This window comes from Cololabis saira, chromosome 11 (assembly GCF_033807715.1).
Source record: "Cololabis saira isolate AMF1-May2022 chromosome 11, fColSai1.1, whole genome shotgun sequence".
Lineage (NCBI taxonomy): Eukaryota > Metazoa > Chordata > Actinopteri > Beloniformes > Belonidae > Cololabis > Cololabis saira.
The window spans coordinates 38,585,599-38,610,551 of NC_084597.1; the positions used below are offsets into that span (position 1 = coordinate 38,585,599).

Here is a 24,953-nt window from a genome sequence, read left to right on the forward strand (position 1 = left end):
TCATAAATTACGACTTTATTCTCGTAATGTTACCACTTTATTCCCGTAATGTTACGACTTTATTCCCGTAATGTTACGACTTTATTCTCGTAATATTACGACTTTATTCTATTACGACTTTATTCTCGTAATATTACGACTTTATTCTCATAATATTACGACTTTATTCTATTACGACTTTATTCTCGCAACATTATGACTTTATTCTCGTAATTTTACGACTTTATTCTCATTATATTATGACTTTATTCTCGTAATTTCCAAAAAATGTGTTGTCTTAGTTTGGCCCTAATACTCCGTCGTACGAAACAGAGCTGCTATTGATGATAATTTGAACGATTAATTAATCTTGATTTGCTAAGACTAAATGAAGTGTAACTATAGACGATGTGGGGTTAATGGGACAGAGCGAGAAGTTTGAAAACATCACCTACTGCCTTAACTCTGTAACTTTAATGATCAGCTTTCACTTTACTGGCAAAGCCGTTCATAGATTCTACAGTTTATGAAAGAGAGACACAAAACACGCCTGATTACTGATATATGATGCCGTTTTCTCGTTCTTAAATTGATTTGCTGTGTCTGCAGACTCCAGCAGCAGAAGATGTGTAAACTGCTGCACAGCTGCAACATTTCACACATGACTGTAACAGCGTCTCGTCTTTTTTTGGGTTCACTAGGTCGTGTCATAATTGAGTTGCTGATCGTCCATCTCTGAGCAGCATTATGACCCAAGGCTTAAACTAAAACAAAACAACAGACGTGCTGCTAATGTAAGGGACACTTGTTAGCTCAGCTGATTAACTCTGTACTTTGCAAATCATGCTGTTAAGGGGATGCAAAGCAGGAGCCACTTGTTTTATTGCAGAGGTAATAAAAGGACAAGACAAGGAGAGCTTCAGTGGATTCAAATAAACCTTCAACATCTCTGTGTGATCATGTAACTTGTGGCTTTTACTTATCAGAGGCAGATGTTCAGTTGAAAAGCTGCTTTGCATGCATGTTATGTGCTGCTACTGGTTTCTACCTCATGTGAGAGGTACCTGAAGAGAAGTGCAGAGAGTCTGGTACGGGTCACAAGAGCATGCAGCAGTTATGGTCTCCCTGAAAACCCCAGGGTGATCTGACCGAGGTGAAGAGGGGGAGTTGCCTCCTCGAGCCATGGTGACAGTAAAACATTAACACATGCCCTGCTCCTTTCAACAGCCTCACAGCTGGAATGTACAGCAGAGACTCTCTGCAAGGACTGAGCATGTCCGGACAGATGAAACCGGGGAGTGATGAGCTTTAGTGTGCAGTCGTGGAAGTTATGCAACTTCACATTCATGTTTAAAAAAAAAAAGAACAACTAACATGAACATGTTATGGATGTTTTAACTTGCAGTAATAACAGACAGCTGTTAAAACTGTCGTCAGCGTTTAAGAGGAATGGTTCAATTTGCACAATACGCTTGCAGAGTGCAAATAGGGATAAATCAGGTTGGGCAACTTCGTCGACCTCGGCCCCCGAGCAGTGTTTCATTTGCGGTATGAATTTGAGATGCGACGTTGTTGGGACTGTAAACAGAATAAAGACGTTTATTCAGACTGCAGAGCGCAGGTGATTGGTGTCTTCGTGCAGGCGCTGAGTGATGTGACGCAGTTTACTTTATGATTACAGAGGCACTTTTAACATCACCGAAGGCACAATTACAGACAATTGAGCCACACAGGACATTTGAGGAAAGCTGTTTAATCCTCCAACTTCAAAGACCACCAACAACATTATAATTATGTGCATGTGCACAAACGCAAGCGTGTCAGCGTCAACTAAAGATAAAGTCTTGAATTTTTGGGGTCTAATTTTTAAAATACCAACAATGTGCATGGTTGTTTCCTTCTTTGATTGTCTGTTGTTGGTACTGCTGGTTACAAAGCTTAAAAGGAGACTTATTATGAAAAACACGTTTTTTCCTGCTTTAACATATGTGGTCTCCCCTCAGCCTGTTAACTCAGAGAAGGAGGAAAGCAACCAAATTCTGCAAATTCTGTACAGCCGCCCGGATGAGCCGTCCAGTGTGATGTGGATCTACGAGCCGCTCAGATTCTGCTCCCGTCGTTACGTAACGACGGGCGGATTTACATCGGTTGGCCTCCGATGCGTGAAACCACGCCCACAACTAACTCTGGCCAGAACAACAACTCTGCCGGCCGGAGCTTCCACCATTTTCTACGCGTCATTCAGGCAGCCAATCAGCACAGAGCCTCATTATCATAGCCCCGCCCACTCAGAATCCTGCATAGATAATGAGGGGTGAGAGACGGATGCTGCAGACATGGCCCAGAGGCTGAATTTCTAATTTATTTAGCAAAAAAAAAAAATCAAAAGCTTGTTTTTAAGACATTCAAGGCCTGTTTAAAATAGGTATTAGATGCCATAATAGGTCCCCTTTAAAGGAGCATGAAGCTCCTTTTAAGAAATGAGACTCATTAGCGCCACCCTTCGCCACGTCGGCCGTTGGGGGTACTGCAGCCAACAGTGAAGCCGGCACGGGAGAACGGGGAGAACGTGCATGCAGCGTCATGTGACGTCACATCCACAGGACAGCGCGGGAAATTCGGCCCCAGAATTGCAGCACATTTTGCAGCACACAGCCTGTTCAAGGCAACGGAGAGATACACTAGAGGGCTCATTCTTTTTGGTTTGGAACGCTTCATCTGACATTATTACTAGAAAACTTAAAACGCATACAAATTTTTTTCATAAATCCTGCCTCAATCCTGCCTCATGCTCCTTTAAATGGACTTTTCACTGCTACACAAAGAAAAATGAAGCATTAGACCCTGAATTCAGAGCATAGCAAAACATCAACATATCCAACTGTACAAGAAGCGACACAGTCGAATCCTGAAACACTTGTGTGTGTATCCTGATTTAGAGATGTTGAGGAAAGAGGTCCTCCTGAAGCAGAGTGGGACATTTGTTAGCTCATTCCACCTTCCTGGAACCACAAATGTGAACATTCTGGATTGAGAGCGCCCTGCATGCAGGGATGACTATAGTAGACGTTCCTGTGCAGATGAATCATAATCCTGCATTCAGGTCCCATTATCACTGGAATTTAATAAGTAACAAAGTGAAACATGCCCCTTTTCTGTTAATAGAAAATCAGGTGCATGGCTGCATTATTGAGTAATTGAAAGTATTTCACCGTGGACACCAGGAGACCTGCTAGAAGAGCTTTTAAATAGCAGGGTCAAGAGATAGCCAAGACCTACACCAAGAGTTGAGTGGCCTACTTTGTCAGATAAGGCGTGCCTTTTCATGCAGGGAAAGGGAAAATTGGCTCCTACCGAGCGATGGATGCAAATTGGCCAGAGAAGGGTAACTGGTCGTCAGCTGTGAAACCCAGGTATCACACAGTGAAAACTTGCTTGAGGTTTGGGGTTTAGGCTCCATTCAAGCATCATCATGAGGCAGAGAGCTTAATCTAAGGTGTTCCTCCTTATACAGATGTCAGAAGAAGATGGAGTTGTTGGAACGAGCTGAGCATAGAGGGTTGAATGTTTGCATAGACACTGCCAAGGTCGTCTGAATCAAGGGGGGCTGTTGTTGATAGCATTTATGTTTCCATGGTGTGGGATTATGGAGGATTTTTTGTGCCAAAATTAAATAAATAAATACATCATTAATTAATTAAAATGGGAATGAAATATATAATGAATTAAATGTAATTAATTAATTAAAATTAGAATGAAATATGTCATTAATTAATTAAAATACAATTCATTTTAAGTAAAAATATATATTTATTATTTCAGCATTTAATTAATTAATGACACATTTAATTAATGATTTTGTGTTGCTGAATCATGAAATGTAAATGTAAAACTGTCAGTTTCACTCGTCAAACTCAGTGGGCGGATTCCAAACACCTCATTGGTTCCCCTGCATATCAAGTCAAGGCAAATCGAATCCACATAATGGATTGTTGCAGGGCTTGTGGACACATTCCGATAAACTAGGTCGCTATTCACCTCTACGTTGGTTTGGATACTCCAAAATTTTTACTCTACTCCAAAATTTTTACTTTACTCCACTGAAGACTCGGTCCTCTAACCACAAATGTTGGTACAGCAAGGTGTACCAAAATGTCAAAATCCTGCCCAGAGCTGCTGAGAGAAGCAGCGAGTTTCAGACCAAAGCAGTGGATTCCACTGGATTCGCGTTAGCCCCGCCCACTGAGTTTGACGAGTGGAACTGACAGTTTTACATTTCATGATTCAGCAACACGAAATCATTAATTAAATGTGTCATTAATTAATTAAATGCAGTTTTACATTTCATGATTCACACGTAACACGAAATCATTAATTAAATGTGTCATTAATTAATTAAATGCTGAAATAATAAATATATATTTTTACTTAAAATGAATTGTATTTGAATTAATATTTAAACATATTTAATTAATTAATGATATATTTCATTCTCATTTTAATTAATTAATGATGTATTTATTTATTTAATTTTGGCACAAAAAATCCTCCATATGGGATAAACCTGACTGGATCATTTGTGTTTTTGACGACGTGAAAGCAGCGATTTTTGCTGCGACAGGAGGCTCATCTGGCAAGAATGAGAGGTACAGCTGGGCATCATTTAGCAGTCATGCGAGCAGATGACTAGACCCAGGCCCGAGTACAGCGAGGACAGAACCCTGGGATATCACTTACTTCCATATTTTTTCAAGTTGACTGAAATTATCTATTTTTACATTTATTTAGAGAGAAGTTCAGTTTGCTTAATGGCGTAAGGATGATGAATGATTTGTCAATAGCTACACTTGATCTAAATTCTCCGTAAACACTACCTGCCCTGCTTTTCTACAAGATCAAACAGGTTGGCTCATGTGAACTGCAGAGGAGGAAAACAAAAAACAACAGATATTCATGTGAAGTTCTGAACTATTCCTGCTCACCACAACAGACAGGTTAAGATAAAAAGCAACAACTGTGAAGTCACGCTTTCACACGATTATATAACTAAATTCCCTACACATGAAGGAATCACATGGAACTGTGCTGCTAGCTAAAACCTACTACATTATTAGCAATCAGAAGAAGTGCAGTCATTTCTAGCACCGTGTATCTCTCACACAAGGTCCTAGAGAAGGAATGAACTATGATAAAACGACAAAGGAAAAGAGCTACGTTGTTAGTGCCCTTCTTCCAGCATGTCTCTGCCTTCTGTGCGTCACATAATGACACATGAGTCATGCCACCACAAGAAGAAACACATCAAGAGCGCTTCCCCACCCCGATTAAACAAGCATCTTTTAATGTGGAACCAAAGACAATAATCCTCCGAATGTTAATTCCTCAATGCAAACGACAACGTCAGACAAAAGCTGAAACTAATTTTTTTTAAAAGATGGTTGGTGAGATACAAAAGCAATGTGCAGAGTAATGTTTCGCTGGATAAAGCAACACAATCACACACATGCCTCTCAGCTGACGTCAGCTACACATTCATTCTTACAACAGGTAAGTAACCCAACCCTTCCTGCTGGCGCTTCAGAGTTACATTCAGCGAGATACAGAGATCTTCTGAATCATTTGCTTTAACTATAATTAACCTATTTGATTACATTCGTGGCTCATGAAGAGAGCTTGCAATGATGTGTCTAAAACTTTATATTTGGTTAGCAATGATCTAAAAAACAGTGAAAGGTATTTAAGTCCAACTTAGACGCTGAAACCAGACTATTCTGGTTTATGCTTGAATGAAGGGACTTGTAGTTTTAGCACTGAAGTGGATTATACTGACAAAGTGCCCTCCAAACAGCACCATTATACTCTAAAGCTGGAAGAATTGATGCCAGCATCTAAAATTAGCTGCTAGTATTTCAAAAACACAAATGAAAACATAAAAGCAGAGTTTTGTTTTAAACTTGCTGTTGTCAATGCTGTCTTTGTCGACAACTGCAGCAACGCATAGTTGAACATGTGACCCAAACATAATATGTCACTCCATACCCACGGCTGAACTTCAATGTAAATAAATACCACTCATTCCTGCGATGTTTTACTTTCACATCTCAGTCAAATGGCATTTAAAGGAGCGACACTGCGACACAGACGCTCACACGCCCACATCTGAACTCTGACAGAGTAATTGACCTGGGTGGAGCTTCATTAAAAACACAGTCCTGCAGTTAAAAGGTGCATATGATGTGTTAACTCTATTATTAGTGAGGTTTGTGTGTCGTTACCGTTGTTGCTGTGTCTGACGCAGTCCTGCAGCACGGCGTGCCACTTCTTCTGCTCCCTCTCAGTCGTCACACAGAAGTAGTGGTGTCTGGCGTACGGGTGCCACAGGATCAGCGGGAACTGGGTCGCGCACTTGATGAAAGGATGATTGCCCACTTTGGCCTTGACACCTGAAATAAGTTGCATGGGAGACTGAGACAGGGATACCCAGAGTTCTTAAGCTTTGCAAAACTTTACGAAAAGAAAAATGGAAACATATTTAATATTACGTATGCTAAGGTAAATAAATAAGTACAAATTTATGAAAGAAATGGGTTATTTTTCCTCATGTGCTCAAACAAACATGTATGAAAGCGTAAAAAATAATTACGTTTATTAAAGTTTCTTTGAAAGTTTTCAAATCAAAAGTAAATGAAAAATGCACATATGGACACATTTGCTGCTACCCCGCAATTTAAGTCAGGAAAACCCACCATGGTCACTGAAATAACTTGAAACTGACAAAAGTAATAGCTTTTAATTTACTGAAAACTGGTTCGTGAAAATCAGATGCTGTTTTTGAATTGCGGCTCAAAAGGAATTATTTGAAAAACTAAACAAATTTGTCCACATCCTTTTGGTCTTTGGTCCATAGCATCGTTCAAATCAGAATAGTGACTTATCTGACAACATTGTACATATCCACTGTGTGACGGTTCATGCCAGGAGCTTCTGAGCTTAGAGATGTCAACGCCACCTCTGAACGAGGTTAACGTAAACGCTAAAGTAGCGTAACGTTGACGTTTCAAATGGGATTTGTGAATATACATCTGGGTATTGTAGGACTTGTCTAAGGTTTCCCACTGGACTTGTGGTCATATCAGCTATCAAGCCACGGCGTTTCTTGATTCAGAGCCGTCTGAGGCATCAGAGATCAGGGGGGTCGAGCTTAGGCTTGTGCATTTGCACTGAAATCCCTCCAAACTCTATCCATCCATTAGCTACACCCACTTAGTCCTATTAAGGGTCTCAGGGGTGTTTTGGAGTCTATCCCAGCTTTCCTTGGGTGAAAGGCAGATATACACCTCGGATGGTTCTCCAGGCCACTGCAGGACCACATAGAGAGAAACAACAATACAGGACTGTCTCAGAAAATTAGAATATTGTGATTTTCTGTAATGCAGTTACAAAAACAAAAATGTCATACATTCTGGATTCATTACAAATCAACTGAAATATTGTAAGCCTTTTATTATTTTAATATTACTAATTATGGCTTACAGTTTAAGAAAACTGAAATATCCTATCTAAAAAAATTAGAATATTCTGGGAATCTTAATCTTAAACTGTAAACCATAATCAGCAATATTAAAATAATAAAAGGCTTGCAATATTTCAGTTGATTTGTAATGAATCCAGAATGTATGACATTTTTGTTTTTGTTTTTTTAAATTGCATTACAGAAAATAAAGAACTTTATCACAATATTCTAATTTTCTGAGACAGTCCTGTATATAAACCGTCCAAACTTCTCTCAGCTCTTGCCTCTGCCTCTGCAGTTCATCCAGTTCTGCATGTTGGTTGAACACCTAAGAAATCAGGTTCAATTGGCAGCAGGTTCTGGGTATAAACTGAAAATGCTCGAGAGACTGAGCCTTTCATGAGTAAAGACGGAGAGGCCTCTTCACTCTAAGAGTTCATAGTTGAGATTAAGATGTTTCAGCATAATACTGAACAATGTGAAGCTTTCATGATGTAACATATTAAGCACAATGTTGGAATCGAGCACGTAGTCGAGCTCTGTTCAGATCTTGTTATATCAGCTGCTCAATTAGCTGTTTGTTTTATGTGAAGTCACTTGGTAAATCTCATGCTGAACGCTCTGATTAAGCTAATCTTGTCTACATACCTTTGCTGCCTTATCTGCAAGCTACTACTTTTTTTGGGTCTTACTAATTCAACACCTTGTCTGTCAGTATTGCTGCTTTATCCTGGACTCCGGCGTGCCTGTTCTCGCCGGCCTCCCCGCCCCGGGCAATCCACGTCTCCATGTGAAAGGGCAGGACAGCCCCAGAACCATACTGCTACATAGAAACAGCTAGAATTGCTGATGCTTGTAATTATCTATTTGACGAAAGTTGTCTGGGGTGAAATGGTCTATCATTTAATGATTCAAAGAAACCAAAGGGATCTCTGTATGCTTGGGACAAGGCAGCAAACCAGCACAGAACTGCTGTATCCTTTAAGCTATCCCTGCATTCAAAGTTGATATAATTCTTTAATTGAAAACCACGTTCTGCCAACAAAGTCCATTGCTGCGTCCACAAATGTAAATTAGAAACGCTGCTTCATTCTTTGTGTGTGTGGGGGGGGGGGGGGGGGGGTCTGACTAATTCTTTTTTGAAAATGGCCGTATCAGAGTGATCAATTACTCCCAGAGCCAAACTTTTCGGAGTATGTGGCCTGCATCAAAGTCTCAATTTAGGTATCTAAAATGTTGTTGCCCTGGCGACCTGTCCATGGCACACTCCGCCCTCTTGCCTGGTGACAGGTGGGATCGGCACCAGCAGGATGGAAACACTAAACTAAACTTTATAATAGAGATCAAATGATTTGCAAGCTCACTTTTATAACAGTCAAAACTATTTTGGAAACAGGAGGCCTATTAAGCCCATTTTCTTTCACCAAAGGGTGTTAAGTCTGTGACCTAAGAGTCAATAACTTCACCTTTCAGTTATGCTCTTACTATTCAGTGGGTTTCAGGGGGTGGAGTCAGGTGTTCAACTCCTGATAAGTGTGTGCAAATACATGTGAAAAATGGTGGGAAAAAAGGATGGCTAACAGTAGCCTGACCTGGGTTTGTGGTGTAAACTGTACCCTTCAAATCCAAACTGCATGATAATTGATGTATTTTCAAACCAAGTAAGCCACTTAATTGCATATTATATAATTTCAAGTTACAATTAAAGCTGCAAGCAGCGATGAACGGGTCCTCGCACTCATGGCCACCGCCCCCCATAAGCATATCAGAAATGACACCACCCACGACTTTCTATGTCAAACCATTCAAAAGTTATAGCAGAAAAAAGGGACAACCAATCAGAAGAAGGGGCGGGGCTAATTTGCACCAATTATGGTCATGGACTCATGAGTCCGAGTCCGATGACACCACCCACGACTCTTTATGTCAAACCATTCAAAGGTTATGGCAGATAAAAGTTTTCTAGAGGGCGCTGTTGAGCCATTTTGCCACGCCCATTAATGCAAACCATGAAATATCAAATGTATCACCAGGCCTGCCTTGCATGCAAAATGTGGTGACTTTTGGGGAACTATCAAATATGGACCAATCAGATGAAGGGTGGGTGCGCTTTTTGGCATCTAGCGTCGCCACGGTAACACTTTTGAAAGAGAAAAGTAATGCGTGTAGTCGCAGGATGGAGACGCACATTTTGATGTATAACACATCTGGGTGCACATTACGGTTCGGGCTGAATTAATTCTCGAAGGAATGGCATAAAATTGCTCCAAAATTACGCGATTAATTCAGAATGTTCAAAATGGCCGACTTCCTGTTCGGTTTCGGCCATGGCGCCAAGAGACTTTTCTTTAAGTTGCGACATGATACAGGTGTGTACCGATTTTCGTTCATGTACGTCAAACCGTATTATGGGGCTTGAGGCACAAAGTTTTTTCTGTCTGAACCAAGCAGATGAAGGGTGGGCGGGCTTTTTGGCGTCTAGCGTCGCCACGGTAACGCTTTTGAAAGAGAAAAGTAATGCGTGATGTCGGAGAATGGAGACGCACGTTTTGATGTATAACACACCTGGGTGCACGTTACGGTTCGGGCCGAATTAACTGCCAAAGGAATGGCATAAATTTCCTGTTGGGTTTCGGCCATGGCGCCAAGAGACTTTTCTTTAAGTTGCGCCATGATACAGGTGTGTACCGATTTTCGTGCATGTACGTTAAACCGTATTGTGGGGCTTGAGGCACAAAGTTTTCCGGGGGCGCTGTTGAGCCATTTTGCCACGCCCATTAATGCAAACCATTAAATATCAAATTTTTCGCCAGGCCGGTCTTGCGTGCAAAATTTGCTGACTTTTTGGGCACATTTAGGGGGGCAAAAAGGCCCTCCTTTTGTCAGAAGAAAGAAAGAAAAAAAAAATTCCTACAGATACAGTAGGGCCTTCGCACTGAAGGTGCTCGGGCCCTAATTAATAATTGCACACAGGACACTTCAGCAGTGAATAACCAGTTCCAGTAATATTTTCCATGGATAACCAATATTTTTCTAAATGTTTTCCTACCTGGCAGACTGCCATTGATCAGCTCCATATACTCCTCCATCGAGGCCAGGGCTTTGTACCCGGCACAGTTGATGGTCACTTTAGGGTGAAGTCCCCGTTCATGCGCCTGTTGAGAGAAACGGCCAAAAGACACTTGCACACACGCTCAAACTCTGATAACGCACAGCGCTTTGGTCCAGGACGGCGTTTGCTCACTGTTTTGCTCTCATAGAGGCTGATGGTGTAGCTGTTGGGCACGGACACAAAACGACTCCTCCACTTTCGATTCTCCTCCAGGTACTGAAACAGACTCCCGGAGAAGATGGAGCGGCCCGCCAGAGCGTCCTGAAGAAATACATCCCCACACACAACCAACACTGAGACAGGGAGCCATGATCCTCTACGTCTTCACTTCAGTGCACCGTGTCAAACGAAGTGTTCAGTGATAGATGTGTTAAATAAATGCTGCATTGATGTGTCGTTTAAACATCCTTGCTGTAAAGTTTTCATGAATTGTGCAAGAGGCTTAAAGCTTTAACTAGAGTTTTCAAACATGCAGAGGAGGAATGTTTGTGCAATAATATACACCACCCACTTTGTTTTTTGATTTCCTGTCTTGGATTAAATGATCCATGGTCAAGGAGGGAAAAGAAGAACAAAGAGGCTATGGGGTCACTGGAGGTGGCGCGCAAGGGTGGCTATGGTAAGCAGTGGGCTGCCGTTTCTTTGCTGCAACCTGTTTAATTATCTGGTTTCCAGTTTTATGAAGGTTCAGTACGTTTTTAGCTGTGGAGACTCCCTGCAGAAATGTTTCATCTGGTCAAAGTATAAATACGGATAAGGTTATAAATCAAATGACCAGCTGATTGTGCTGTCCTCTTTGGTGACTGGTCAACAAAATACACACAATTTAACAAGATGAAGCGTATTTACCAAATGATATGGTTATCAGCTTTCTTAATTATCGCACATTTAGTCCACTTGTTGAATCGTTAAAGAAAAGAGACAAATTCACAGAGCTGTGACCCCACGGTGACCAGCGGAAGTGATCGGCAAAAAGATTTCAGGGAAACGAAATGCATTAGAAAGAAAGAAAGAAAGAAAGAAAGAAAGAAAGAAAGAAAGAAAGAAAGAAAGAAAGAAAGAAAGAAAGAAAGAAAGAAAGAAAGAAAGAAAGAAAGAAAGAAAGAAAGAAAGAAAGAAAGAAAGAAAGAAAAGATTGTTGAATAAATAATGGTCTCATTTATGCATTACTTGTAACTTGAAGCTGTAATCATAACAATGTCCACAACGAGGGAGCAAAAATGTAAATCTCTGCTGAAAAAAGAAACTGACCCTGTGCAGTCACAAACATGCAACATTTAATAGTTAAATTTAGCAAATTAGCTTGGGGAGGAAAAAAAAAAAAAAAAAAACAAGATTCTTGTATGAATTCAAGTTAAGTGAGTAAAAACAGGAGTCAGCAGATGTTTGCTGCATGTTAGTCAAACGTATCTGGAGCCCGTGATTGATGCAGGGCCTTTGTTGGTCTACAGCCAAAACATTTCAGTCTCAAGACCAAGACTCCAAAACAGGATCTTTTTGTTGGATTGCACTTCAGAGAAGTTTCCCAGAGCTTCTGTTACACGTTTTCTTGTTGAATTGAATTAAAAAGTGTACTGTTTTCCTTTTAATTGAAAACAGTCTTCCCATGCAATAACGGATTGAAACTGATATTTCAGGTTTGCTTTCTTTCGGTTTTACTTCCAAATGAAGAGGTGTAGATAATGTGGCTAACATATTTGATGAAATTCTCTGATTGTCTGTATTAAACCCTCCCTCAATCTTTGATAGAGTGATGTCTATATTTCTCAGCAGCCACTTGGGTTGCAGAAAATGATCCAGATCTTTCTGCTCTGTACGAAGAGCAGGTTGAAATGTCCTTTTCAAACCAAGACCACTTGCTACTTGCCTTTCTGTGAAGCAGCTGCGACTGGGCGCCTCCTCCTCCTTCAATCTCAAAGCGGACGCTGTTGAAGAGCGCGACGGCGTACTGCTGCTCGTAGACATCGCTGAACTGTTTCATCACATCTCTGGTCCGAGCTGCGAGAGGGGACACAAACAAACTCTGTCACTCATCTTTTATTGAAATAGGGCAGCTTTTTCCAGTCGGAAAAGGACGCCATCATACAGTCAAACACTTACAACAAGAAGGTTTCAGCTCCAACAGCTCCAACAGCTGAAGTTAAAGGGAACCATGGCTATTAAGACATGTAGGTCTTAAAAGATAAATGTTGGTATCAATTATAACAATGTGATATAAAAAACCTTGTTGATGTCTTCGTTTTTATAAAATTTGAAAATATAATTTAAGTCGTAGGTCACCATTGTTGTTTACACCGCAATGCATTCTGGGTAGTGACGTCAGACGGTGGCTCCTGCTAACCCCCGTCCACTGTTTTGACACCCAGAAACAGATGAAAACACAGCTAAACAGGTGACGGCGCAACAGAAACACAGATGAAAAGGTGACGGCGCACCTACAAAAAAGTAAAAAAAAAAAAAAAAAAAAGTACAGCACCATACAGCATGAACTATAAAAACACCATAAAACTCAGATAGACTAACAGACCACACGTTTCAACTAGCAGATAGCCGATGCTACAATAAAAACCCCAGCCAGATCTGGCGACATTAAATTAAATAAAGATGTTCTTGCCTATTTGACGCGAAGTCTGCGCCTCCCGTTTCGTCAAAGTCCCGGGCCAGTCCCCTCAGCCTCTGGTCTGTCATCAAACGGTGGACCCAGTACCGAGGCCGGTTTTAGGGGGTGGCAGGGGTGGGCTATGCTCACCCAAACGTGCATCCTGCCCACCGGCGTCTCCATCCCGGCGAGAGTGGAGAGCGGGTGGCGGTGCGCTGCAGGCTCTAGAGGCACGGCTACGCAGTCTACGCCGTCTACGCCGTAGCCTAATGCACTGGTAAGATGCGCACGACTTTGATCATTTTTGCAGATCTCCCGTGCATCACAGCACCCGAGAACTTTGATCCAGTTGGCCTGAACCGAGACGTCTTATGGGCTCCCTCGTCAGCCTCCACGGCCGGGAGATGCTGCTCATCTATGTTTTAATTTAGATACCTGTCCCAGTTAAACTAACGCGGCTTATCTTCCCAGAGCCACCGCTCTACGTCATCGCCCCCAGAATGCATTGCGCAGGTAGAACATGGCGCCTCCCGCAGGTCAAAATATGTGATAAACATTGTAGATTTTTAAAGCAATTAGATTATTTTATGTGTTTCTAACAACATATTTTAGTATAAGAGAACAATTGTGGCTAATTAGGGACTACAAGTCTTAATAACCAGGGTTCCTTTTAAAGAACCAAACAGCTTCATCGTTTCCCTGCCGGACAGACCTGTTCACTAAGTCATGTATTTTTGTTTATTTATTCTTTTAATTAACAGAATCCCAACTCTTGTTTGTTGCTGTAAAATCCAGCATAGGAAGTTACACAATACTGCCTTGCAACTTCCTGTTTTGAGTTGCCAGCCGGAGAAGCGGTGGCACGAGTCGGCCGATACAGCTAGCCATCTAGCACCACCATATTCACTTTGGCAAAAACAATTTATTTTAGGTCGCAAATATCCCACCGGGAACACGGACAGGGTCATTATACAAAGCTGCGGTTTCCAGAGGTGTCACGAAGGTTTCTAGAAATAACACGAGGACCCTCATTAAGCATTTAATGAGGCGTCACATGAAAGGCCACGAGTTTGTTAAGTCAAAGGGAAAGAGGGATGAACTGCAGCTGCACACTCTGGCGTTTGGGTTTCAAAGGATTGGGTTTCCGCAAGGAAAGCCAGAAACTGGAGCAACTACGAACAAAACTGGAGAAATCATTATCCCAGATGACCTGCTCTGTCAGTTGTTAATTTTTCAGCATAATTTAACATCTGGAACCGGGGTACAGTTTCCCCGACTGAAAATACATTTTCTGAACCAGGTTTCATTCAAAAATTGTCGTTTGTTTTAAATTTAAAATGAACTACGGTACTGGATTCATTCTCAGCATCATCAACACCGAAAGCCCAGGTGTTTGAAAGCAGTATATAAAAATGCCTGCATACTTAAAACCAGAGGTGTCTTCAGTATTGACATTCATTACTCAGGTAGAAGTATAGATACTAGAGTTTAAAAATACTCCTGTAGAAGTTGAAGTATCAACTCAAGTTTTTTACTCAAGTAAAAGTATAAAAGTACTGGTTTCAAAACTACTTAAAGTATAAAAGTAAAAGTAATGCAAGGGGGAAAAAAGCCATTAAGGACAAAAGCCATTGAAAATGAATGCATCTTAGTATAATGCAAATATATTAAAGAACCATATATGTGTACTATTGAGCATTAACATGTGTTTCAGAGAGCAGGAGATATGATGACTAGTTGCCTATAAGTATTGTAATGGTGCAAAAAGTCAAACTTCAGAGGCATGTTATCATTTATCCTAACCTTTATTGGAATGTACATCCAAGTTTAGTTGCAGGAATCTGAGGGAACGGATGTAAGAACAAAACTGGACAAGAACATCTGAAACAACCACAACCAAATTCACTCTATCCGGATGGAGCAATTTAACTGGATAGTTTTTTTTAAAAGGCCAAAATGAAATTCGGCTGTTTTTAAAATGTAAGGAGTAAAAAGTACAGATAATTGCGTGAAAATGTAAGGAGTAAAAGTAAAAAGTCGTCTGAAAAATAATTACTCCAGTGAAGTATAGATAACCAAAATTTCTACTTAAGTAAGGTAACGAAGTATTTGTACTTCGTTACTTGACACCTCTGCTTAAAACAATAATAATCATAGGTTAATATGCATGTCCTGTCTAATTCTCCCCCCAAATAACTTAAAGTTAGCCGCATTCCTGCACTGCACAGATGCTCAGCGTCCCGACCAACACCCCAAGGACTTCTGCAGGAATCCAGCTTTCCCACGTTCTCATGCTGGAAAAAGACTGGGTCCCCGACCCGATGGGTGTTTTGAGCTCAGTCAGCGGCAGACAGTGTTGCCGACGATCTGTTTATGGAAGGAACAGCGCAGGAAGGAGGGAGCCAGGCTGCAGGGGAGAGGAGGAAGGAAAGAGCTGACAGGACAGGATAGACGGGGAGAAAATGTGGAGGAGACCGAGGACAGGGACGCCCAAACTTATTAAAAAGTACCACCGTGTCATAGCGGGATGAGAAGGGAGGACAGGTTACAAACTGGACGATGCGGAGGCACCAGGTAAGCTCCAGAGATTGCTGTTTCAATTGCAAATTTAAGCTCAGATTGAAAATGTTGATATTTTGGGATGTTCACATCATCTCTTTCATTTTGTTTCCAGAAGCACTTGTCGGCATTTGAGTGTGAAATCAGACCACTGCACAAACTCTTTTGTTCGGGTTTCTGGCTTCAAATCAGTTTGCCACTTTGGACAAATTGTAGATATTTGCTTTTCGTACAGAAACCCTCTTTTTCACGAGTATGTTTCCACCAGATAAGTGCTGGTTAATGTTTCCTACTCTCCAAATATGCAGAGAGTTGGTACTTTCCCCCGGTTGTCCCGCTGTGCCAAAGTCAGCAGACTGGGGAACTTTAAATGGGGAAGGAGCTCTGGGCCGGATGATAAAACACACACTCGCCCTCTGTTTTAACTCTGGAGGTTCCTCCTCATCCTCTTACACGTCCCTCCATCTCTCCAATCGCTTGCTGGCTATTTTCCTCTGTTGTACGAGAGCCCAGACGCTCCACGAGACAGCGTCCCCTACACTGACCTACACATTCCTGACATTGTTGATCCCACTATGTCGTTATTAACTCAATCACACCGTCCTTTTCCACGGCAGCTTCGGCCCCTTTAAAAGAATTAACAACCGTTTTTCAGTCGGTAAATAAAACGCAGATGCATGAACCAGTCAAAATAAAAATAAAAGTTGTTATTTTTACCCCTGAAGACAAAACAGGACTTTGTCTGTGATTACAGATGAGTAATCAGCTCCAAGATCTGAGCCTGTGATGGTACGATTGCCAATCAATTTGTCTTAAAAACCTCTGAACATTTTTGCAGAAAAAACTGAAGCAAATCAAAACAGATCTCCCAAGTATGAAGTTACCCTGGATGACATTTAACATCCAAAATCTGTGAAGAACCCGGGATTTATACTTTCATTCACATGTTTCTAGGACGCCTGCTTTCACCGACATTAATACCGTCAGAAAATAAAGCCATGCTGTCTTAATATGATGCAGGAACAAAAAAAGATCAATACATTATGTCCCTTCAACTTCTATTCCTCATCATTAGATTGGCCTAAGCTTTTATTCTGAAAGGTTTTGATTAGAAGTCATAGGAGAGGCCGTATTTCTCTAGTTTGAGTATATTTTCATTGGCTCACTGTTAAACCTAGCATAAAATGTAAAACCATCTCCTCATCCTGGCTCATATCATCCCGACGGAAGCCTTCAGGCTTCTTTGTGGTCCGTGGAGCTTAAAGAGAGGACGCAGCAGCTCCCAGTTCAGCTTCAGGATGCAGATACCCTCATACCTTAGACTTAAAACCTTCCTTTTATAAAACTATACAAATCATATAGTTAGGGCCTGAGCCATCATTGGCTTTAGTTATGCTCCTACAGGTTTAGACTACAGGGAACGCTCTACTCCACACGTGCCATTATGGTTGTTGCAATTAAAGCAGCACTATGTAACTTTTCCACCTTAATATCATATTTCCAGAGTCATTGTGATGGTACATCAACTTCCAACAGGTTTAATGAACCTCTGTCATGGTCTGAGGGGTCTGTATCGCCTTCACTGGCACTATGTAACTTTGAGGAGCATGGTAGGAACCCTGCCACACTAAAAAACTACACATTTTTACGGCTTTGACTGCTTTACGGCATACGTCACTTCCCCCTCCTTCCCGATTCGTAGTCGAGACGAAAATGGGCGGGGCTTGGAGCGCAGCTCCGCAGAAGCTGGTAATCCGTTGCTGCGTTGTGGCTGCAGCAGCTCCACACACAACAGACGTGGGGAAAAGATCCTAATGGTTTAACTTTTCAACGGTTTCCTGCTCGGAGGCAGAACCCCGGAGGCCAAGTATCTGATATAACAAAGTAAAAGAGTAAAAGAGTCGTCGGCTCGGTTGGATCGCGGCTGTAACGACCAAACAAACTTCCACACATGATCACAAACAAACACTCACACAGACCGGGGTCGGATCGGGTTTTATTCCCCACTTCGCCAGCTAAACGCAGTTGCTGGCCAGCTCTCTGCGGTGCGATTAACCCCAATCTTCAGATAAAACTAGTTTGTTGAGGAAAAGATATTAACTCTATTTGTAGCTGCAGAGGAAAAAAATAATCTCACGAGGAAAACAAAAATATTGCTCACGCCTTGGAGCCTCTTCAGCATAATATAGCAGTCAAAAAAAGAGAAAAGAAAAGTAAGAGTGATACATGTACTGTTTGTTGTACTATTATACAAATTTATTGAAACACATGGCGAGTCAAACATTTACCAAAGCAGCTGCCAAACACTCCCAAACAAGGTCGCCTAAGACGTCGGTTGTGCAGAACTGCGGCAGTAAATCCTCATCGGAGCTTCACTCTTTGATAGGGATTTCATATGAACCCAACCCGTTAATAATCATTATTTTCTCCACATACCGCTCCCTGGCTTCCTTGTTTAAGGTATCCCGGTAAATTCCAGTTCCTTTCCAGCAGTTTAACATCTTTTTTTTTGCGTTCCGTCTGTTCACTTGGTGAAACAGAAAAGTAGTTTTGAAAGTCCGTCCCGTCTTCTCTCATCAAAACAAATGCACGCGACGGTACAGGATCTTTCCGGCAGTACGCGCTGGTGCTCATGGGAAACGTAGTGTTCTTTCTGGTAAAGTACTACTGCTTTTGTCCAAAGAAGCCACCAAACTCAACAAAAGCTGAAAGTTACGTTGTGCTGCTTTAACATTTTATTCCTCTTCTTTTTCCCTCTCAGGTACTCAGGTGTTTGTGTCCATCAGGTCGTCCCCCCACCCACCAGCCCAGAAGACCGCCCTCCAGAGTCTGGCTGCTGGAAGCCCCTACCTGTTAAAAGAAAGCAATCAAAGCCAGTGGTTCCTTTGCTAGACAAGTTGTATTTTTGTATGAACCAGCACTTTACTTTATACCACAAAAATACTACACTAAATTGATCTCTATTGAAATAGATATTTACTGTATTGAAACTGTGTTTAAACTAGACTGAATTTGGTACAGTTGGACTGAAAAACGACTGTATCTAATTCAACTTGTTTACTTCCTCTATGACGGTTTTTCTTGTGAATTAACTATTAAAACATTTGAACTGAATTCTGGGTAATTAGTCTTTCAGACCAAGTGTTTATTTTCCAGGTGGGAGTGGACCGGTTCACTTTGATCTCAGTTTGTTGAGAAGGAGAAAAAAACTGAGGTTTGTCTTACGTCATTTTGTTTCACATTGGAGGATCTGCTGTGGTCTGACAGGATCCAACTTTTTTTAATTATATTTTTGAACCAAATTAAGGATGTTTCAAAGGTTGCTGCACTTCAACAAAAAGCTCTGCAGCGTGCAAACCCATCCTTTACCATCATGCTGTGCGCTTGTGCTGCAGCCTAGTACCTGAGCGTTTTTTTTAAAGGGGACGTGTGCGTATATTCCCATGCTTCCACTCATCGAGGCCTTGCATGTGCATGATAGCCAATACGTCTAGTATCTTATCTCTTTTGCTGTTGTGTGTCACATATACCTGCAACATAAAAAGCATCTAAATCTCCATCAATACATTTTATAAATACATTTAAAAACATGTCATTCTCTTTTTGTTTTTAAGAAAATGGTTTGTAAAGCTATTTTTGAAGCTTATAAGTGCAATTGACTATCTGTAAATGTGTCTTTGCTTTTCTATTGTTTCTATTCTCTTTTTGGTTTTCTGGAGGTCGGTAGCCAAAAAAAAGGTTTTATAAGCATTTTGCTTCAGCCTATGCCTTTTCAGTCATTGTTCAACACATTTTTGGTTTTGTATGAAATGTTAATGCTGTGCACAATGTTTTTTTTTTGTGTTGTTTTGTGTTGTCATGACTGAATAAACTTCATTCATTCATTCATAAATGTTTACAAAGATCAATAATTGTGCTTCAGGCTGCACTTTGGCACGGCAGTTTTTTGACCAGAATGCTAACATGCTAAACACTGTAATGGATGGATAAATTACGCTATGCGTGGGTGGCCGCATGACTATGGTTTCAACTTTGAGTGTGTGTATGTTGCATCTCCATCAGCTAAGGCCCGTGAGGGAGGAGGTGTTTTTTTTTTTGGTTTTGTTTTTTTCTAAAGCATGCAATCAAGCAGTAGGGGTGGGAAAATCTACTTGCTGGGAGTTAGATGAGTCAATCAAAGCTCCTGATGTCCCAATGCTGACTACGCTCAAGAAAACACAAACACAAAACCGAGAACAGCAACCGACAAGTCAGATCATGCTAGTTTATTCACAAATCCAAAAAAAAAAGAAAAAAAAACGTAAACTTGTGGGTTACAGGAGAAATTTCAAGGCCATGCTCTCTGTTTCCCCACTGGTTCACACATACAAACAAAAGGACATTTACAGAGACGCTGGCAGAGACGACGGTGAGGGAGGGCGTGTGAGAGCCACACTGCGGTTTTAGCTGTTAACCCGGCGACATGTTTCTACCTGCTGCAGCTCTGCAGCTCCACTCTTTATCCTCACCTGCTGACATGCTCTTGCAATGTGGCTCTTCTGCTCCTGATCCAAGAGTTTTACCAGAAAACAGCACGGTTCTTTTTTATAATAATTATTATTGTGGTTACATTTTAAAGTTAAAGAAGACCCAAAACGTCTGGCACTCTGCAGATTCAGGACTCGCTAACACATCCTTCGGCAAGTATCACACCTTATAAAATGCATTTGTGGTGTCTTGCGAGGCTTTCAGTTCAACACTTGCTTGAAGGTGGTGAAAGTGAAGTGTGTGTGTGTTTGTGTGGTAGGAATGGGCGATAATTTACCGTTCATGATATACCGTCAAAAAAATTCCCCACAGTAAGAATTTGTCATCTCACGGTAAAAACGATAAATTCCTGTTGATGTTTTTGTGTAAATCTGATTTATGGTTCTGCATTAAATTCACGCAGAACGTACGTGAAGGAAGGAAGGAAGGAAGGAAGGAAGGAAGGAAGGAAGGAAGGAAGGAAGGAAGAAAGGAAGGAAGGAAGGAAATGAGCAAGAAAGAAAGAAAGAAAGAAAGAAAGAAAGAAAGAAAGAAAGAAAGAAAGAAAGAAAGAAAGAAAGAAAGAAAGAAAGAAAGAAAGAAAGAAAGAAAGAAAGAAAGAAAGAAAGAAAGAAAGAAAGAAAGAAAGAAAGAAAGAAAGAAAGAAAGAAAGAAAGAAAGAAAGAAAGAAAGAAAGAAAGAAAGAAAGAAAGAAAGAAAGAAAGAAAGAAAGAAAAAAGGATAAATTCCCGTTGATGACGTTTTTGTGTAACAAACATGGCGGATCTGAGAGCGAGATAGATTTATAGTTACAAAGGTGGAGTTGAATTGGTATTTTTTTATCCTCATTTTTATCGTTATCGGGATAAATGCCAGAAATTATCGTGATAAATGTTTTAGTCCATACGGCCCATCCCTAGTGTGTGGTGGTGGGGGCTATCATCCTGAAAAAAGGTTTTATTTAGAAGATATTCCTGATTTTCTCGTGTTGTAGGTGTCATTGTCCTCCTGCATGACCCAACTACAAGTTTGTTAAGACTTAAGAGGCTCAGTCACAGCAGGTCCTCATGTTTAACACAGAAGACTAAGATGCTCTTGATTGTTTTGTTTTTTCACAACAAATTATCTGAGCATTGTTCAGTCTGAACTTGGGATGGGACATTTACACCTGGGAGGATTGTCCGCTGTCTTCAGTCTTTTCCACTCGTCAATAAATGATTAAGATCTTTTTTAATAACCCGTCCTAGATTGATGCAAAGCCATCTTCTTTCTCCCAGTGAAACTCACTTTGCCCAAAGCAAAGCTGGTCCATCCCCCGCTTCACCTGACAGGAGCTGTTTTAGGGGAAACTCTGCACCCTTTTTCAACCAGCCACATTTCATAAATGTCCTTTAGTCACCGTGCAGCAGAACAATGCACCCCCATTATCCATGTTGAGCTATGGTGGCTGCTGAGTCTGAGTCTTCTACTTTACTGGGACTTCCTAAAGCAGGTAAACTGAGGAAATAGCTTCTTGAAAGACTATTGAGCTTTTTCTATCCCCTTATAGCTTCTACTGCTTCTCAGGCATTGATTATTTCAGTACCCAGAGAACCGGGCAGTGAGTTGCAGTCCATAGCTGCAGATTGTTGGAATAAGGTTCATGGAGTCTGAATGTAAAACTTAGCAGTTTGGATCATTTTATTTTACCCAACATCAGCATTATGATAGGGAGCTTGGTAAAAAAAAAATAAAACACACTAAACTAATTTAACAGACTGAAAAGAACAGAGGTGTCAAGTAACAAAGTACAAATACTTTGTTACCTTACTTAAGTAAATATTTTGGTTATCGATACTTCACTGGAGTCATTATTTTTCAGACTTTTTACTTTTCATTTTCACGCAATTATCTGTACTTTTTACTCCTTACATTTTAAAAACAGCCTCGTTACTCTATTTCATTTCGGCCTTTAAAAAAAAACTATCCAGTTAAATTGCTCCATCCGGATAGAGTGAATTTGGTTGTGGTTGTTTCAGATGTTCTTGTCCAGTTTTGTTCTTACATCCGTTCCCTCAGATTCCTGCAACTAAACTTGGATGTACATTCCAATAAAGGTTAGGATAAATGATAACATGCCTCTGAAGTTTGACTTTTTGCACCATTACAATACTTATAGGCAACTAGTCATCATATCTGCTGCTCTCTGAAACACATGTTAATGCTCAATAGTACACATATATGGTTCTTTAATATATTTGCATTATACTAAGATGCATTCATTTTCAATGGCTTTTGTCCTTAATGGCTTTTTTCCCCCCTTACATTACTTTTACTTTTATACTTTAAGTAGTTTTGAAACCAGTACTTTTATACTTTTACTTGAGTAAAAAACTTGAGTTGATACTTCAACAGGAGTATTTTTATTTTTAAACTCTAGTATCTATACTTCTACCTGAGTAATGAATGTGAATACTGAAGACACCTCTGGAAAAGAATCAATTTACTTTCATGTCCTCTGGTTTTGGTGCATTTTCCACACATTTGGGTATTCACAGTAACAGAAATGTTGACGTCAACATCCCAGCATGAAGCTGAAGCTCCTGTTTCCATTTCCAGCAACGCCTCCCACAGTAATTAGGCCACATTTACAGTGTGTCAGCGTTCAAAGACAGTCGTCCAGACACCTGTTTTACATGACCCAGCAGCATCAAAGAAGGGAGGCTGTAATGTGTGGCTAAAAAGAGTAGGTAAGTGGAGATAGAGGAGTTTAAAGTCCAATGAGAAGATGCTTTACACCCTCATCCTGGAGAGGAACAGACAGAGAATCGAACACAGCAAGAAGCAGCTCCCAAACTGAGTGTCTTCACTTTTTTCCTGTCTAAGGTTGAGAGAATGTCTCAGGCTAAAAAAAAAAGAAGGCAACAACAAACAAACCAAGTGTCTAGACCTCAGAAACATAATCTTTGGTTTCCTCATGCAAGTGCCTCTGCCAATACACCAGAAATGGCACACAAACAGACTGTTCCCTGAGAGAAAAACATAGCAATTGAGGGTAAAATGACTAGTTAAACAACACTACCCACACAGTCTCCTTGACCAACAGCAGGCACCACCGAGCTTCTGCAGGTGAGAGCAGACAACAACGCGTTGAATTGGTTTGATATTGGATATTGGATATTATGAATTCAACACCCATAAAACTTGTGATACATGCCACTGTTTTTGGTCATATTGCTTGTGATGTGTTCATGGTCATCTAGACTATATATCACAAGAGAGTAATTATTATAAAATCATATTATGGGCTGATTTAATGAGGTTTAATGAATTCAACACCCATAAAACTTGTGATACATAACACTGATTGTTTTCATTAAATCATTAAATCAGCCCATAATATGATTTTTTAATAATTACTGTTTTGTGATATATAGTCTAGATGACCATGAACGCATCACAAGTGGTTTGACCAAAATCAGTGGTATGTATCACAAGTTTTATGGGTGTACAATTCATTAAACCACATTAAATCAGCCCATATGATTTTTAAATCAGCCCATATATATGATTTTTTAATCATTACTGTTTTGTGATATATAGTCTGACTCTAGATGACCATGAACACATCACAAGTGGTTTGACCAAAATCAGTGGTATGTATCACAAGTTTTATGGGTGTTGAATTCATAATATCCAATATCCAATATCAAACCAATTCAACCGCGGTGCAAACAACTTCGGATTCAAGTGTTTTAGTGCTGCTTTGTGGAAATCATCCCCCAGACCTGCGCAGCAATCTGAAACCAAAATAGAAGGCAGTCCCAAACTTTTACAAACATGCTCCCCTTTGGGAAACCTACTTATTATCTCGGAGAAATGAGCCCGCAGCAGAAACTCCCCGCACGGAGCAGAACGCTGATACACACGATAGAAGAGAGCAGTTTCAGAGTGGAAATGTGAGGAATTTAACTTAGAAAGAAAGAAAGAAAAGAAGGCTGAATGAAAGAAAGAAAGAAAAAAAACAAAGAAAAATAAGATAAAGTATCTGCTATTAACCTGCTGAATTTGTTTTGGAATAATACATATAAAAAAAGACATTGTTCACCAGCGGGAGTGACACTCCTTCCTCACCTGTAATTATCTCCCGCCTGTTCTCATCCAGGTGAGAGGAAACCACGTCCCCCATGGTGGCAGGAGATCCTGAAGTATCCTGGTTAGACTCTGTTGGTTAAAATAGTTTCGGTAGTATTTCCAGCTGTTTTATTTCCGGGCCACGCCACCAGGAGTATCGTCCACTTTCCCCAGGCTGTGAGGTGCGCGGCTGTGCTCGAGCTTTGTGTCTGCCCGACTCTCTCTCCAGGTCCGTGGAAGTAGGAGGACTGAGAGGACTGAGAGGACTGCTGGCGACGCCCCTGCTGCACAGAGGAAGAGGTGAACATTGCTTTCTTTCACAACGACGGGACCCACCCTCTGGGACTCATCACTGGTCCAACGTGTTCAGTGGCTGCGAAGGAAGGGTGTGGCCAGAAGCAGGAGTCCAGAAACAGGCGTGTCCGCTGCGCAAAAGCCCAAACCCACTGCGCGTTCTCCTCATGGATGTATTATAGAAACGGTTCTCCTCCTTCCCCAGCCCCACGTGGTTCGGTGTCAAACTCAGAAATAACCCATAAATCTGCATCATTTTATTAATGTTTTAGCTTATT

The 24,953-nt window shown here is 40.9% G+C and overlaps 1 protein-coding gene across 1 annotated transcript in view; it reads right to left on the reverse strand.

Moving 5' to 3' along the window:
* Positions 1-24,750, reverse strand: part of niban2a (niban apoptosis regulator 2a) — a 39,615-nt gene extending 14,865 nt beyond the window's left edge. Inside the window, exons 1-5 of the mRNA XM_061734470.1 lie at positions 24,382-24,750; positions 12,472-12,602; positions 10,737-10,865; positions 10,542-10,647; positions 6,255-6,422 (exon numbers count right to left, since the gene is read on the reverse strand). Coding sequence (XP_061590454.1) covers positions 6,255-6,422; positions 10,542-10,647; positions 10,737-10,865; positions 12,472-12,602; positions 24,382-24,436 — 589 coding nt within the window. The 5' untranslated portion in view covers positions 24,437-24,750. The remainder of the gene's footprint in view (positions 1-6,254; positions 6,423-10,541; positions 10,648-10,736; positions 10,866-12,471; positions 12,603-24,381) is intronic.
* Positions 24,751-24,953: the final 203 nt, after the last annotated feature.